The following is a 16262-nucleotide window of genomic DNA, read 5'->3' as shown; positions in this document are numbered from 1 at the left end:
TGACAATCAGACTTGCAAGCTGCCTAATGCCATGTTATGTGTAAACTGTTAAGTTCTGACTTGCAAAGAAAATCGCAAATGCCTCTAGCGTTTTGCCACTTGAATATGTATTGTGCCTTCTCCCTCATTAAAAAGATGTCTCAGCCCTATAAATGGAGCAATTATCACTTAACTCCCCTCAGATTTTCTACATTCTTTTTTTTTTTTTAATGAAAAGCGTGATCAATTTAAAGGCAGAATCGGATTCAATATTTATTCAGAATTTTGAAGAGTTTTGCAACATCTCCTTCAGCTTTTACCAACCCCTGAAAAACATTTTCAGTGGAGTAAAGCTAATAATCCGCTACCTAAATCACTTCCCTAATTTTGTTATTTCAAATCTTCAAATGTTACTCATACTAAGATTTCAATTTCATTCAACGGATCCCATATTTGATCAATTAGTTGCTCGAATCCGAACTCCTATTACGCACATTGTAACTATTCAGTGTAGAAGACAGGATTAGGTAGCTTGAAAGTACGGTGGCCAGGATAATCCCCAAGGAGATCACACCATTGATCACCCATGTTTCCAATAATCCTATATCCACTCTCCACAAGCTTTCTTCTTTCAGCTGATTTGTGCGCCCTTTGTGTTGTATCATTCCATTCCCCTGTTTCCCTGCTACGCACAAACTCAATAATTAATAAAAGGGGCTTATCAATAATTAGTTGTTATTTATAAAATGATTAAGACAAGCTTGCTTTATTTACCTGAGTATAAGCTTTTCCCAAGAATGGTATCCAACATTCTTTAGATTGCTTTCTGTAAAATTTCTTGAGGGTTCCATTCTTCCTGTCAGAAGAACAATCTTAAACCCGAGACGCAATAACCTTCTGTATAACTTTAGACTCTCAGGCAACGCCGGCGATATGCCTTGGGCCAAATAATTAATCAGCGCGGTAACATCAAATATCTCAGTCCTGATAAAATGTGTCACATCAAGAAGTCAAACTTAACTTAAATATCTGTTTTGAGAGCATTGATAGGAATCAAATGAAGATCATATCACAGGAAGCCAAAATATTGGTTTAAAGATCATGGTACTGCTGCCCAATCAGACATGTATTGCCAAAATTGACGCTACCATTATCAAAAGTAAACGGAGTAAGATTAAAGACAGATTACCCGAATCCATTCTGAGCATAAAAGTCGACGTGGGTGATTAGAGAATCATCAACGTCAAGGATCCAAATGTCCTTGCCGTCTCCGGCGAGTTTGACTGTCTTAGCATACTTGAAAGCCTCCTCCGTGACGACTTTCGAGTCTTGCAAGAACTGGTCGCTCAACATGTAATCAGCCACGTAGTGTTGGCACACTTTTGGAACAGTTGGCAAATCTCTAATATTTTTTGTTTCTACACCAAATCGCCAACTGAGGCATGAGAAGCCGGCTGGATCGGACTCAGCACTCACGGTCCCGGCGACGGGTTGTCGAATGAGACTGTGGATGCGCTCGCTACCCTCGGATATTGATAAAACTGTAGCTGCTACATAAACCAATAATATTATTGATGAAAACGCTCCCATGTTAATCAATTGGAGGACAGTATCAAGTTAATTTGTTTGTAATGATGCTTATGAATGGGTTTTTTGGCACAGTGGAAGAAGGTGGGTGCTGAAAAAGATAGAAAGCGAACAAGAAGGATTGGGTTTAGATGTTCAAGGTGGGTGCTGAAAAAGATAAAGCTTTCGTTTTATTTTCTTTATTTCATTTTCATACAAAAGTTCTGATTGATAATTATTAATAAATGATGGGTGGGTGGCACATCAATTATGATGTAAATTAAGTATCATGACACATTGAAATAGAAAGTGCCTCTTGTAAGAGTACTAAAAATTTCGAATAAATTTTCTTGTTAAGGCATCTGCCTTAACTTAGTGGACTTTGGATGATTGAATCGAGTTTCATCTGGTGGATACAGTTTGACTGATTGTAAATGTGTTTTGCTTCTACTATTCTTAAAATTTGAGTACTAATAAGAGGTAAAGATTGATATTAATTTAATAACTGAAATTTCTCACCTTCCTTTAGGTTCAAATGGCGTGGACTTTGATTTCCTTAATCAATTCTGAATCTATTTTTGCAAGAAATTACAAAAAATCTGGCTTGAAATTTTAAGCTTTTTTTATCCTTAATAAAATTCTCATTTATTTCCGAGAGAAGATCAAAGAGTTACTTGAATACCATCTCTCAACAAAGGATTTCTCGGGTTCTCTCTCATCTGGAAACATAATTAGAATCAGGATTATGGTTTTGGTCTGGCATTTAGGCCAGGTTTTGGGATTTGACAATTTTGGCCGAGTTGGGACTTGGAAGCCCATATTTGTTCTTTCCACCATTGCTATTCTAACGTTGCAGATTATAACATAACCTGCGTACAAATTTGGTGCACAAATGGGGGCTCTTGCATTATTTATTCAAAATCCTAAGTAAACATTATTTATTAATCAGCTAATGTAATACATTGGATCAGGCAGCTTGAACGTCCGATTGCCGGCGTTGGTGCCCAAGAGATCGCTCCACTGATCGCCGATGTTTCCAATGATTCTGTATCCTTTCTTCTCAAGCCTTTTTCTTTCACTTGATTTGTACACCACTGCTGTTTCTCCTGAATAAGATGATCCCCTGCAGCCAAAAAGTAGTGTTACTAAGACAATTAAACCCAAATAAAATAAACTTTAAAATTATTTATGTTATTATTATTGCTTATTTACTTGAGGATGAGATTTTCCCAAGTGTAGAATCCAACGTTCTTTAAATTATTTTCAGTAACACTCCTCTGATCTTCTGGCCTTCCCGTGAGGAACACAATCTTGATTCCAAGCGACAGTAATTTCTTGTAGAGCTTAAGGGACTCTGGCAATGATGGTGCTTCGCCTTTGTTGACCCATTCATTGAATAGCGTTGAGTTAAATGGTTCCACCCTGAAATTTTCTCACTAATTAGAGTAGACACGTCTCTGATTATATTATATTTATATGAATTTAGACTCCAAATAGGCCGTAATTCTAATTTTGTAACAAAGAAAAAAAATGTTTTAATCATGAATTTTGTGATTGATTTAGGCTTTATCCACTCTTCACCTTTTAGAGAATTATATTTTTAACTCAAATATTCTTTTAACCTAAGCTTTTACCCGAATAAATACAAGTTGGCAATCAATTATTAATAAAATAGAATCGAAACTAAATTTCTTTAAATCACGGAGGATCCTTGTTCTTAATGCCTAGTTAATTAATAGGTTAAACTTAATTTGTAGTGTTACATACCCGAATCCATGCTTAGCATAATATGGCAAATTAGATAGCGAGGTTTCATCTATGTCGAAAATCCATATCTCCCTGCCGTCACCGGCAAGCTCGAGGCTTTGAGCATAGACAATAGCCTCATAGGCAACAGCTTCCGAGTCTTCTCGGTATTGCTGGCCTAACATGTAATGCCCCAAGTAGCCTTCACACTTCTCCGGAGTAGTTTTCCATCCGATAATGTTATTTGTTTCCACAGCAAGTCGCCAACTCAGGCATGACAAGTCGGGAAAATCATTGGTCCGGGCACCGGATTTTGGCCGGAGAAGGTGAATCTGATGGGGGATCTCCAAGTATGTGCCCCGGGATGTTGCCGCTACAAGTGCTAGTGTAGCTAGAAATAAGAAGAATGAAAATGGCTCAAGTCCCATGCGAGCTGCTATATTTTGTTTTTGGACGAATTAAAATGAAGAGTCAGATGCTCTGAGTTCTCCAATTTGCCTCCTTTATATAAGCTGTCGTCAAAAGTTGCCTGACCAAGCATCCAATATTTCATCGATACTTTCTGATACTATATAATATGGTTTAATGTAACAACGTGAAAATGAATTTTTGACACTTGTAGTAGTATAACTCTGACGTCGATTCCCTCAATAATAATGAAAACGATCTCTCAACTAAATTGAGTTCTTAATTAAGTTCAAATCGAAATTCTAATCGTTGATAAGCCGATGAATAGATATCTATGCGAAAAAAACAAATCACCTTCATGTATTTTAATATAAAAAATAATTTTAAAATGATCAAAATCACTTTCAGATTGTATAAGAAAATTTGTACATTCACGTAATCACGTGTCAAATTAGTTTAAACTCTTCAATCTAAATATTAGTGAAGAAAATAGTGACCAACTCAACTAAAGAATTATTGGGTTCACCTTCTCATAGTTAATTAAGAGAGTGAGCTTATTGAGCCAAAACAATATTTAATTAGTTAATCTTATATATTGAGATGATTAATCATCTATGGTAGGTATGGTTAATTTGTCCACTTTAAACGTGATTGATGATTCATGATGGATTAAAATATTTTTCTTTCATAGCTAAATGATTTTGATGATCTCTACAGGGACCACTTGCAATTAATTTAGTTGATAATTTGTTTACTTGAAGATTTAAGAGATTTATTTTATATTTGTTTCTCAAATGGTGGTGGTAGTAAAAAGAAGAATAAAATTCAAAGGTAATGACTAATGACATCAGAATTTTACCAAATTAGATATGTGAAAATTAATTTGATGGTACGTTAAGCTACAATCTTTTGACATATCAGGATTTCATGGAAAGCTAAAGATGAACTTTCTCAAAGAGAATATTTTGTTAATAATAAAAAAAGATAACAATAACTATGGTTTTAACTAAATAATTTGAATTTATCAAGATAAATAGAATCAAATTATTTTAACATAAGAAAAAATTTCCGATTGAACTGAAAAACACTTATTAAAGGAAACCGTTTGAGCATCAAGTGTACTTAATTAGTTAGATTGGAACACCGTCAGTAGGTGCCTAATGTCTCAATTCATGCTTGAGATTTGAGACTTGAAATTCAAACGTTTGGTAAATTAATTTTGCTTTAAAGTGCTACAAAATATTTTTCCAAAGATTGAGGCATGAACTGTTCCTTAATTTTACTTTTTATTTTATGGGTGCAATTATTACATTATTTGAAACTTTTCAGAAAAGTTAGAATATTCTCGGCTTTCTCTAAATTCTTTTAAAGATTTTGAGGTAATTAATTTTGATTTAATTTATTAATAAATTTGCTTTATATATTTTCTTTATGTATTTCCAATTAATTTATTAATAAATTTGGTTTGTATATTTCCTCTCTTTCTCTCATCAATTTCTTTACATATTTTCTTTTAACTGTAAACCAAAAATAAGTTATGTTGTTGTACGCTATCATAAACTAAGAGAATCAAAATACATCATTTAAAAATAACATCAGTTTTTTTTTTTTTTTTTATACTAAGAAGGAAAAAAAAAGAATCCAAAAGAGAATAAAATTGAGAGTTTAGTTTGTAGAATATAAAAGTATAGTGAGACCAGGCAATTGTGAGGTAGAGAAAGAGAAAGAGATTAGTGGATTATAATTTTGAGATTTTGAGAATTAAAATTTTAATAATAAAATTATTTTTTAAAATAGGTGTAGAGATGAATTTGGTGGGTTTAAATATCCCCATTCTTAAATTAATAGTGAGCTACATATTAAGAGTGGGGCTATTGAATCCACAAAAGCACTCTCCGCACCAATTAATTTATATAAAACTTTATTACTAAAATAACTTATAACAAAATTGCTTTTAAGACTTTTCTTTTGGAAAAACAAAAAAGTGAACAAAATTTCTGCATAAATTATGGCTTGTTAAATCCTCTTGAAAATTATGGCGAAAACAATCAAAAGGATAAATTCGGTTCAGAACAAACAATCCACAATCAAAAGGATAAATTCCTTGAATCGCACTATTTCAAGGAATTAATCTCTAAACTCTTTTATGGATTTAGCCAGCCAAAAACGATGTCAAAGATGGTCAACCCCCAATCCAGTCTCTCCAATTTGAACTATTCAAACATTGCATAAGAGGAAGGAAAGAAAAGTACACCAAAAGAAGGAAAAAAGAAGACTAGTTGTAGGTAATTGTAAACAAAGTAGGATTATTTTTTAATTTTAAGAGGATTTATGGAGTAAAACTCTATGTTTTACAATTTATGGTATAAGTTTGTTAAATAAATGAGCGTAGAGAGAAAAACTATAGGTTTAAGTAGCTCCGTCATATATTAATTAATACTCGATTTATGCATATTTGAGATAAATAAATCAATGATCATTAGATATATTCTCCTCAAAGTTTATTGGATGAATTATAGGCATGCCACCAAAATCAGCCCTTTTTTAAAAATTAAATGGGAAGTGAATTCCAAAAATTATGGTATTGCATAACTATTCTTTGCCTTTCTTCTTTCTATTCTTTCACGTTCCTATTTAAACTTGAATAAAAGAAATGGAAAACATTTTTTCATTATTGACCCAGAATTTGGCCTTAAATGACAAAAAAAGAAACAAATTTTGGATTTTTTGTTAAAGAATTCCAAGGAACCAAACAAAGAGCATCTAACAACGATCCATATTTGATAGATTACATCAAATAAGTATATGACACTGTTTAAGGCAGCACAGTTCACTATTTCTACAGTTGTTTTTAGGCAATATTCTTGCAGTTCTCAAAGCATCTAAGAATTAACACAATGTGATATGATCAATTAAAGATCACATATTGTAACATGCTTTTGACTTTTCTTTTTAAGAGAATATTTTGTTAATCGATGCTCCATTATGTGGTAGTAGTTTTGTTTTATTTGGTTGCAAATATTCTAAAAAGAAAAAAGAAGGCAAATTGGAGTTTCACTCTAACGTACTAGTACGTCATGAATGTATCTTGATCGAGCTTAATTTCCAAGAAGTAAATGAGCTTAATTTTAACAATAATTATTGGAATATGATTCAAAACAACAGCCTTCTGAATCAAACTGGCAAGAACAAAGACAACAACTAGCATAAACATTGATCAAGTCTACTGAGTACAGTGACTAAGAACAGCACCCTGAATAGTGACAATGACAATCAATAGTAACTAGGGATGGCAAATATCTAATTATGGATGGATAATATCCATCCAAACACAAATCCATAATTATCCATAATGAATAATTGGATATATCCATATCCATATCCAGTATTTAATATTAGACATGGATATGGATTTTATCCATATAGCTATGGATATCCATGGATATTTTATTTTTATTATATAAAAATAATAATATAAAATAGTTAAAATTTCAATATCAAATTTGACTATTAAACTATTTATATTAGTAATATATATATATATATATATATATAATAAAATGGCGGTCCGGTGGTCGGTGGCGGCGGTCCGACAACTTTTTGGTGAATTCCGGCAGAGGTCTGGCGAAGCCGACAGTGGTCCGGCAACCTTCCGGCGAGATCCGGCGACTTTCCGGTGGAGGTCCATTTATAATATTAAATTAATAAAATAAAATAATAATTATTAATAGTATTAAATAAGTTAAAAAATTAAAGGGTAATTTTGAAAACTTTAGTTTTTAATATAAGAGGAATTTAAAATTTTCACTAGTTAATATAATATTTTTACAATTGTTTGTTTATTATATTTTTATTTTTAATTTTATAAAATTAAAACTTTTTAAACTTGTGTTGGGTTAAACGGATATCCATTGGGTAAAAATAATTATCCATATCCATCTGGATATAATTTTAAAATATACATTTTAAGATCCAAAAATTTTTGGATTGATATTATCCGATGCAATTGGATGGATATTGTGGATATCCATTATGGAGCGATCCAATTGCCATCCCCAACAGTAACAATGAATAGTCCTATAAATAATAACTTCTATAAGCATCATCTTAAAGAACAACTTTTGCTTATCTAATGAAGGTCTTCTAATGCAAAAAGACAATGAAATATAGAAGATTGACTTGTTGAGAAAATATGCTCTTTAAAAGCATATGTGTTTATTTAATTGTAATAAATAATTTTTCTGATTAATAAAATAAATGAGGTATTTTATTCAAATATCTTAATTGCATTAATATTTTGATTAAAATCCATTTAATCATATTATATGTATTTATGTGATCACCATGTGGATTCACAGAAAACATAAATACAAGTTATCTTATGATTAAATAAATTTAGTTCGCAGTTGATAAATAAAGTTGAGCACTTTATTTAGGTATAGACTGTAATGAATTCATTGAATGATTTGTCTTAATCATGTATGAATTTATTGATGTAGTACGACTACATTGAACAAGATCACATGTGGGATTTAATTAATTTTGTAATAACTGTCAGACTTAGTAAATCTCATAGGCATTGATTTGACTGTAATCTTAATCTTGAGTTAATTATGATTTCATAATTGTAATTGTTATTTCATTTGAGTTACCAATAGACACGACACATACTTGTAGTCAAGATTACCCGGTATCTTGCTGGGAGCAATTATGAGTATTGGAGTTATAGATTAACAATATAAAATTTGTATAACACATCTCTGTTAACATTAATATGTTAATAATATTGATTTTGATGATAACAAATTTTAAATGTATTTTGACAAAAATATTGGAGCTATTTCTTAATAAACGAAAGCCCTTTTAATCATTGCCTTATTTCGTCATAAAAGATGGATTTTCAAATTAGGAAGAGATTCTCTGCAAAAACTCGTTTAAAATTGCAATTCTGGTTATAAACGGTGAACCGTTTATTTAAAACGGTTAACCGATTAAAGGCAGAGAGCAACACATTTCCTAAACCTCTAACCGTTTATGAAAAACGGAAAACACAAAAGATGGGGAGGTTACTGGAAATTAACGGTAAACCGTTTTTCTTTTAAAACGGTTAACCGATTAGCACCAGAGAGCAACATATTGCCTAAGCTCTAGCCATTTATGTTTAACAGAAAACACCAAAGATGGGAAGGCTACTGGAACCTAACGGTGAACCGTTTATTTTAAACGGTTAACCGATAACGTTCAGAATTGAAGGTTGTCCTCCTCTGACATTGATTAACGAAAACTGATAAGGCTAAATTGTTGTGCAGGTTACTGGAGCCAAACGGCAAACCGTTTATTTTAAACGGTCAACCGATAATACCCAGAGAAGCCACTTTATGCAATCCCTTAACCGCTAAATGAAAACAGATTAACTGATGTTCATTTTGCAGGTTACTGGAGACAAACGGGTAACCGTTTATTGCAAACGGTTAACCGATAATATCCAGAAACGTTACTTCATGCAAGTCCTTAACCGTTTAGCGTAAACGGATAACAAATGCTCATCTTGCAGGTCTCTGGAAGTTAACGGCGAAAGGGCAATCCTAAACGGCTAACCGTTTATTTGAAATCTGGCCCAACGGTAACTTTGACCAACCGAAACGGTTAATCGTTTATAGTTAACGGCGAACCGTTTTCTGTTCAACAGTTTGTAACGGCTAGATTTTCAGCTCCAGATATAAATAAGCTCATTCAAATTCAAAGAAGATTGATCACAACACGACCATTTTGAACTAATATTCGAGAATACAATCTTCATAGAGCTTAGAACACATTCTTGCTTCATCTATTCACATATTAAGCATCATTGTGTAATCTTATATATATTGTGAGAGGCAAAACAGTTTGTAATCTTTTACTTTGAGTGATTGTAAGTGTTGAGATACACTTGGGTTAAGAGATTGGGGATAATCTCTTGTTGTAAAGGTCTATTGACACCTTGGAAGTCAAGTGTATGCATTTGAAGCCTTGGAGGCTTGCTTAGTGGAATCCTCAAGCCTGGAAAGCTTGGAGGCGTGGACGTAGGCGAGGTTGGCCGAACCACGTAAAAATCTCGGTGTTTGAATCCCTATTCCCTTATCTTTTTATATTGTGATCATCTTAATTGCTATTGCTTTGAATTTGATTTATAATTGCATCAAGTTTTTCATTAATAAATTAAATAATTTTTTTTAATTCCAATTCACCCCCCCTCTTGGGTTGCATACTTGTATTTCAATTGGTATCAGAGCCTCGTTCTCTTGTTAAGACTTAATCGTCTAAAGTAAAAGATCTATGGCAACCCTAAATGACTCAACCTTTAGAGAATGGCAATCCACAACTAGACCACCGTTTTTCGATGGTAATGACTATGCTTATTGGAAAACTAGAATGAGAATCTATTTGCAAGCCTTAGATTATGAAATTTGAGAAGTTGTTTGTGATGGTCCATTCATGCCTACGTTCAAAGATGAAGTAGGAGATGATATTCCTAAACCATCGAGTCAATGGAGTGAGTTAGAAAAGAGAAAGATGTCTCTAAACTCTAAGGCTATGAATGCTTTGTTTTGTGCCATTGATAAGAAAGAATTCCATAGAGTATCTAGTTGTGAAAGTGCACAAGAGACATGGAACAAACTTGAAGTTGTCTATGAAGGGACAAATCAAGTGAAAGAGTCTAAAATCAGTAGATACACTCGTTAATATGAGTTGTTCCAAATGGAACAAAATGAAAATGTGTATTATATGTACACTAGATTCACGGACATAGTGAACACCCTAGGTGCCTTAGGGAAAACCTTCTCAAATAGTGAGAAAGTTAAGAAAATCATTAGGTCACTTCCAAAAGAATGGAGACCTAAAAGAACCGCCATTGAAGAGGCCAAAGATTTAAATACTTTACCTCTTGATGATTTAATTGGTTCTCTTATTTCGTATGAAGAGGATTTAGCTGCAGAAAAAGGACATGAGGAGAAGAAGAAAAGCATTGCTCTCAAAGCTTCAAAATATGAGAGTGATGGGAAGAGTGAACCGGATGATGAAGAGCTAGCCATGCTAGCAAGGAGGTTCAGAAAATTCTTTAAGAAAACTGGAGAGCGAAGAAATTTCAGAAACTTCAAGAACTATAGGGAGAAGAAGGAGGCAATCACTTGCTATGAATGCAAGAAGCCTGGACATATAAGATCGGAGTGCCCACTTATCAACAAACTCAAGAAGAAAGCAATGGTTGCAACTTGGGATGATAGTGAGGAAGAATCAAATGATGAAGAAGGATCGCAAGAAGTATCAAACCTAGCACTCATGGCAATAGGAAGGGATGATGATCTCAATGAGGTAAGTGATCCTACCTATGATGAATTATATGATGCTTTTCAAGATTTGCATAATGAGTTGATGAAAATTGGTAAAAAGAATGTATGTCTTAAAAAGGAAATGGCAAAGCTTAAAAATAAAAATGAATCTCTAAATGCAAGAATTGTATGCCTAGAAGTAGGAAACAAAACATTGCATGATGAAATTGCATTATCAAATGAGAAACCTAGCATCTTACATGAGCATTTGAAATCACACATAGATGAGTTGAAAAATGAGAACGAATTGCTCAAGAAAAAGAATAATGAATTGAATGAAATTGTTTTGAAATTTACAAATGGGCAAAAGATGTTGGATAATATGCTTAACTCACAAAAATGTGTTTTTGATAAAGGAGGACTTGGATATAAGCCTAACTTGAAGCAAAAGTATTATAAGAATTATTTTGTCAAAGCTACCTCCACAAATGATCATAAGATTGTATGTCATTATTGTAATCAAAATGGTCAAATGAAATTTAAATGTCCCGTGAAAAGGAATGCATATTATGGTGTCAAATGCATTTGGGTTCCAAAAGGAACCGTTGCTAACTCTCAAGGACCCAAAAAGCTTTGGGTACCTAAAACTTGAGACTTTTTTTTTCTTGTAGGGCTTGAAGAAGAAGAAAAATAAATGGTACTTGGACAGCGGTTGTTCAAGGCACATGACCGGAAACTATGCATGGTTCTCAAGCTTCACCAAAATTGAAAATGGTGGAGACGTATCTTTTAGAGACAACTCAAAAGGAAAAATTCTTGGAATTGGAAATGTTGGTAAAGTCTCTTCAACTCTAATTGAGAATGTATGTTTGGTTGAAAACTTGAAACACAACTTAATTAGCATTAGTCAATTATGTGACAAAGGTTATAAAGTTATCTTTGATAAACTTAGTTGTGTTATTGAGAACTCATGTGATGGCAAAACCTTATTTGTTGGAAATAGATGTGGTAATGTTTATATCATTGACATAGAATGTGCATCTACTCTTGATAAATGTTTTTCGGCATTACATGATGATTGTTGGTTATGGCATAGAAGGTTAAGACATGCAAGTATGGATTTGATTTCAAAAATTTCGAAAGATGATTTAGTTAAAGGTCTTCCGAAAATTGGTTTTCAAAAGGATAAGATTTGTGAAGCTTGTCAATTTGGAAAACAAATTAAAATTTCTTTCAAGAATAAAAACCATATTTCTACTTCAAAACCACTTGAACTTCTTCACATAGATATTTTTGGGCCATCTAGATATGCAAGTCTAAATGGCAAATATTATGCATTTGTGATAGTGGATGATTACTCTAGATATACATGGGTATTATTCTTAGCCAATAAGGACGATGCTCTTGATGCTTTTAAAGTACTTTGTAAGAAATTACAAAATGAAAAAGGGCATAGTATTGTATGCATTAGGAGTGATCATGGAGGAGAATTTGAAAATCATGCATTTGAGAGTTTTTGTAATAATCTAGGCATTGAGCATCAATTTTCATCACCTAGAACCCCACAACAAAATGGAGTTGTTGAGAGAAAAAATAGATCTATTCAAGAAATGGCTAAGACCATGTTAAATGAAAATGCATTACCAAAATATTTTTGGGCTGAAGCCGTCAACACCGCTTGTTATGTTTTAAATCGGGTGTTGATTAGACCTAATCTTAATAAAACTCCATATGAGCTTTGGAAAGATAGAAAACCCAACATTGGCTATTTTAAAGTTTTTGGATGCAAATGTTTTGTTTTGAACACAAAAGATAATCTTGGTAAATTTGATCCAAAATCTGATGTTGGTATTTTTCTTGGTTATTCAAATTCCAGCAAAGCTTATAGAGTCTATAACAAAAGAACTTTAGTTGTGGAGGAATCTATGCATGTCACGTTTGATGAGTCTAACCCCTCCTCTACGGAGAAAGTCGTTGTTGATGATGATGTAGGAGAAGAAGAACAAGAAGAAGAAGCATCAAATGACAATCAAGAGGATGCACCACATGGAATTCAAGAGGAACATCATGAAGAACCAAATGTGGAGCAAAATGAAGGTACTTCTCAAACACTCCCCAAGGAGTGGAGGTATGTCTCTTCTCACCCTAAAGATGTAATTTTAGGAGATCCCTCACGAGGTATTACAACTAGATCATCACTTAGAAATACTTGTGAGCATAATGCATTCATCTCTCAAATTGAACCAAAATCCTTTGAGGATGCAGAAAATGATGAATCTTGGATTATGGCAATACAAGAGGAGTTAAATCAATTTGAAAGAAACAATGTGTGGGAATTAGTTCCTAAACCTGAACATCAATCTGTAATAGGTACTAAATGGGTGTTTAGAAATAAGATGGATGAATCCGGCGTGATTGTAAGAAACAAAGTTAGATTAGTGGCTCAAGGTTACAACCAAGAAGAAGGAATTGATTTTGATGAAACCTTTGCTCCTGTAACAAGGTTAGAATCCATTAGGATGTTGTTAGCATATGCATGTCATAAAGATTTTATTTTATTTCAAATGGATGTGAAAAGTGCTTTCCTAAATGGGTATATTATGGAAGAAGTGTATGTAAAACAACCCCCTGGTTTTGAAAATGAAAAATTTCCAAATCACGTTTATAAGTTGCTTAAAGCCTTGTATGGTTTAAAACAAGCACCTAGAGCATGGTATGATAGACTTAAGAATTTTCTGTTGGAAAATGATTTTTCAATGGGTAAAGCGGATACTACTTTATTTGTTAAGCATAAAAACCAAGACATACTTATTGTTCAAATTTATGTTGATGATATTATTTTTGGTTCTACTAATGAGTTGTTGTGTAAAGAATTTTCATCGTGTATGAGCAAAGAATTTGAGATGAGTATGATGGGAGAGTTGAAATACTTCCTTGGACTTCAAATCAAACAAAATGAGGAAGGAATTTTCATAAATCAAGCCAAGTACGTAAAGGATCTACTCAAACGATTCGGCATTGATGATTCAAAGACCAAGAATACACCAATGAGCACAACAACCAAGCTGGACAAAGATGAAAAAGGTAAAAAAGTGGATATCAAAATGTATCGAGGTATGATCGGATCCCTACTTTATTTGACTGCAAGTAGACCCGATATCATGTTTAGTGTATGTTTATGTGCAAGATTTCAGTCATGTCCCAAGGAATCTCATTTGCTCGCTGTTAAAAGAATTTTTCATTATTTGAGTGGAACCATAGATACTGGCCTTTGGTGTCCTAGGGGAACTCATATAGATTTAACATGTTTTTTGGATGCGGATTTTGCTGGTTATAAAGTGGATAGGAAGAGCACTAGTGGAACTTGCTATATTCTAGGACACTCTCTTGTCTCATGGTTTAGCAAGAAACAAAATTCTGTCGCACTTTCAACTACCGAGGCTGAATATATAGCTGCCGGAAGTTGTTGTGCACAAGCACTTTGGATGAAACAAACACTTAGAGATTATGGCATTAATCTTGAACAAATTCCTATTAAGTGTGATAATACTAGTGCTATAAACCTTTCAAAGAATCCCATTCAACATTCTCGAACCAAGCATATAGAAATAAGACATCATTTCTTGAGAGATCATGTTCAAAAGGGAGATATTGCATTAGAGTTTATTTCTACGGAAAAACAACTTGCCGATATTTTCACAAAACCGCTTTGCGAAGAACAATTTTCAAAAATTCGGCATGAACTTGGGATGATGAAATTTTTGCATTAACATCTCTACTCATGCTATTGAGTGTACTGAATTGATTGATTACTATTTATGAAATGCTTGAGCTTGGTAGACAAATGATGAATTTGCATTGATAACACTTGATTATATGAATTGATTGGTTGAAAACATGTCCATGAATCATGCATTAAATTGGCTCATAAAATATTTTCAGATCAATTAAATGATCTTGGAATATATTATTTGCTGGCCAAAAATTAAATCAAATGTGCGAAATTACAGATAAAATAAACGGTTAGCCGTTTCCTATAAACGGATCACCGTTTAATTCCAGAAACGAGATTATGTGTCTGTCCAGTTACCCTTTCACCGTTTGCCACAATCGGTGAACCGTTTTTCAACAGAGAGTTCTCTAACAGTTAGTCCCTAGCCGTTATGTGTTTAAGCCTTCATCGTTACCTTTTTTCTTAGTCCCTGAAAGTTACCCTTTAACCGTTTCAATAAACGGTTAACCGTTTTCGCAAAGTATAAAAACTGTTCAAAGGTTTTCTTCTCCTTCTCTAGTTACCCTCTCACCGTTTCCTCCATTGTTGCGCAGCCGAAGGTCTCTTAGTCCTCAAATCCTCATTTTTCTTGCTTTTCGTGCCAAATCAAACCCTCAAAATCATTTCTTATCACCTTTAGAACATTTCTACCGATTCAAAACTTCAAATCGAGCCCAAAATTCAAAAATCCCAAATCTAAACCCTAACTGTCGCGGGTCGGGTTTCTTCGTTCTTAATCCGATTTCCACATTTCTTCAACCAAATTAAACATCCTACTCACATCCTCTACTCTTTCTTAAACCTTTTATCGATTTACTTTCGTCCCATTACGTGTTTCCATGGCTGAACCCTCTCGGAGAAATCCCAGGCGTAAATCTGTGCCTCCAAGGAATCCCATACCACCTCGAGAGGTCTCTGAATTTTCAAGGATTCACTTCCCCACACCTGCTTTGGCTAAGCGGTTCGAAGATCGCTTTGATGGACGAAAGGTACTTGATCCTTTTTTTATTGATATTGATGATTTCCGCAACTTAGTTGTATGTGGTAGAAGCATTAGGGATATGCTTCAGCCTTGGGAGGCTGCCATTGACCTTGATGACTGGGCCTATCCAAATTTAGTGCAAGTCTTTTACTCTAATATGGAAATCTCCGATACTCGCCCAAATAGGATAGTCACTCAAGTCGGCCGTGTACCCATAGAATTTGATGATGCGGACTTAGCTGACTTTCTAGGTATCTCTTGTGAGGGGCTTGACATTTACACCTCTAGGAAAGCCCTCTCCTTTGATACTTTTTCTCATATTCATGGCGTCCGTAATATATGTCGTCGTAGAGACTTATCGGATGAGATTTGTATGCTTTCGTTTCGGTCTCAACTTTTACCTCTCCAAGTCCGTATTCTTCACTCTATTTTACAGCACATAGTGACTCCTAGGAAGGGTCACTCGGATGAGGTTACGAGGCTGGACGTTGCCCTATTG

The 16262-nt window shown here is 33.8% G+C and overlaps 2 protein-coding genes across 2 annotated transcripts; both read right to left on the bottom strand.

The window, feature by feature from the left end:
* Positions 1-226: 226 nt before the first annotated feature.
* LOC102614965 (acid phosphatase 1-like) lies at positions 227-1767 on the bottom strand. Its single transcript, XM_006465646.4, has 3 exons — positions 1169-1767; positions 754-963; positions 227-661 (listed from the first exon to the last, which is right to left on the bottom strand). The coding sequence occupies exons 1-3, from the start codon at positions 1567-1569 to the stop codon at positions 481-483; spliced, it is 792 nt and encodes a 263-aa protein (XP_006465709.2). The 5' UTR covers positions 1570-1767; the 3' UTR covers positions 227-480.
* Positions 1768-2250: 483 nt separating this feature from the next.
* Positions 2251-3790, bottom strand: LOC102626130 (acid phosphatase 1-like). Its single transcript, XM_006465681.3, has 3 exons — positions 3313-3790; positions 2758-2967; positions 2251-2668 (listed from the first exon to the last, which is right to left on the bottom strand). The coding sequence occupies exons 1-3, from the start codon at positions 3717-3719 to the stop codon at positions 2491-2493; spliced, it is 795 nt and encodes a 264-aa protein (XP_006465744.2). The 5' UTR covers positions 3720-3790; the 3' UTR covers positions 2251-2490.
* Between the last annotated feature and the right edge of the window lie 12472 nt (positions 3791-16262).

The sequence above is a fragment of the Citrus sinensis genome, chromosome 7, assembly GCF_022201045.2.
Source record: "Citrus sinensis cultivar Valencia sweet orange chromosome 7, DVS_A1.0, whole genome shotgun sequence".
Classification (NCBI taxonomy): domain Eukaryota; kingdom Viridiplantae; phylum Streptophyta; class Magnoliopsida; order Sapindales; family Rutaceae; genus Citrus; species Citrus sinensis.
The sequence above is the reverse complement of the archived record's forward strand: the minus strand, read 5'-3'. Positions and strand labels throughout refer to the sequence as shown.

Coding starts and splice junctions, on each gene's coding strand:
- LOC102614965 (XM_006465646.4), bottom strand. CDS start 1,569: ATGGGAGCGTTTTCATCAATAATATTATTGGTTTATGTAGCAGCTACA. Junction 964..1,168: donor TATGCTCAGAATGGATTCGG/GTAATCTGTCTT, acceptor ACATTTTATCAG/GACTGAGATATTTGATGTTA. Junction 662..753: donor TGGGAAAAGCTTATACTCAG/GTAAATAAAGCA, acceptor TGTGCGTAGCAG/GGAAACAGGGGAATGGAATG.
- LOC102626130 (XM_006465681.3), bottom strand. CDS start 3,719: ATGGGACTTGAGCCATTTTCATTCTTCTTATTTCTAGCTACACTAGCA. Junction 2,968..3,312: donor TATGCTAAGCATGGATTCGG/GTATGTAACACT, acceptor AGAAAATTTCAG/GGTGGAACCATTTAACTCAA. Junction 2,669..2,757: donor TGGGAAAATCTCATCCTCAA/GTAAATAAGCAA, acceptor TTTTGGCTGCAG/GGGATCATCTTATTCAGGAG.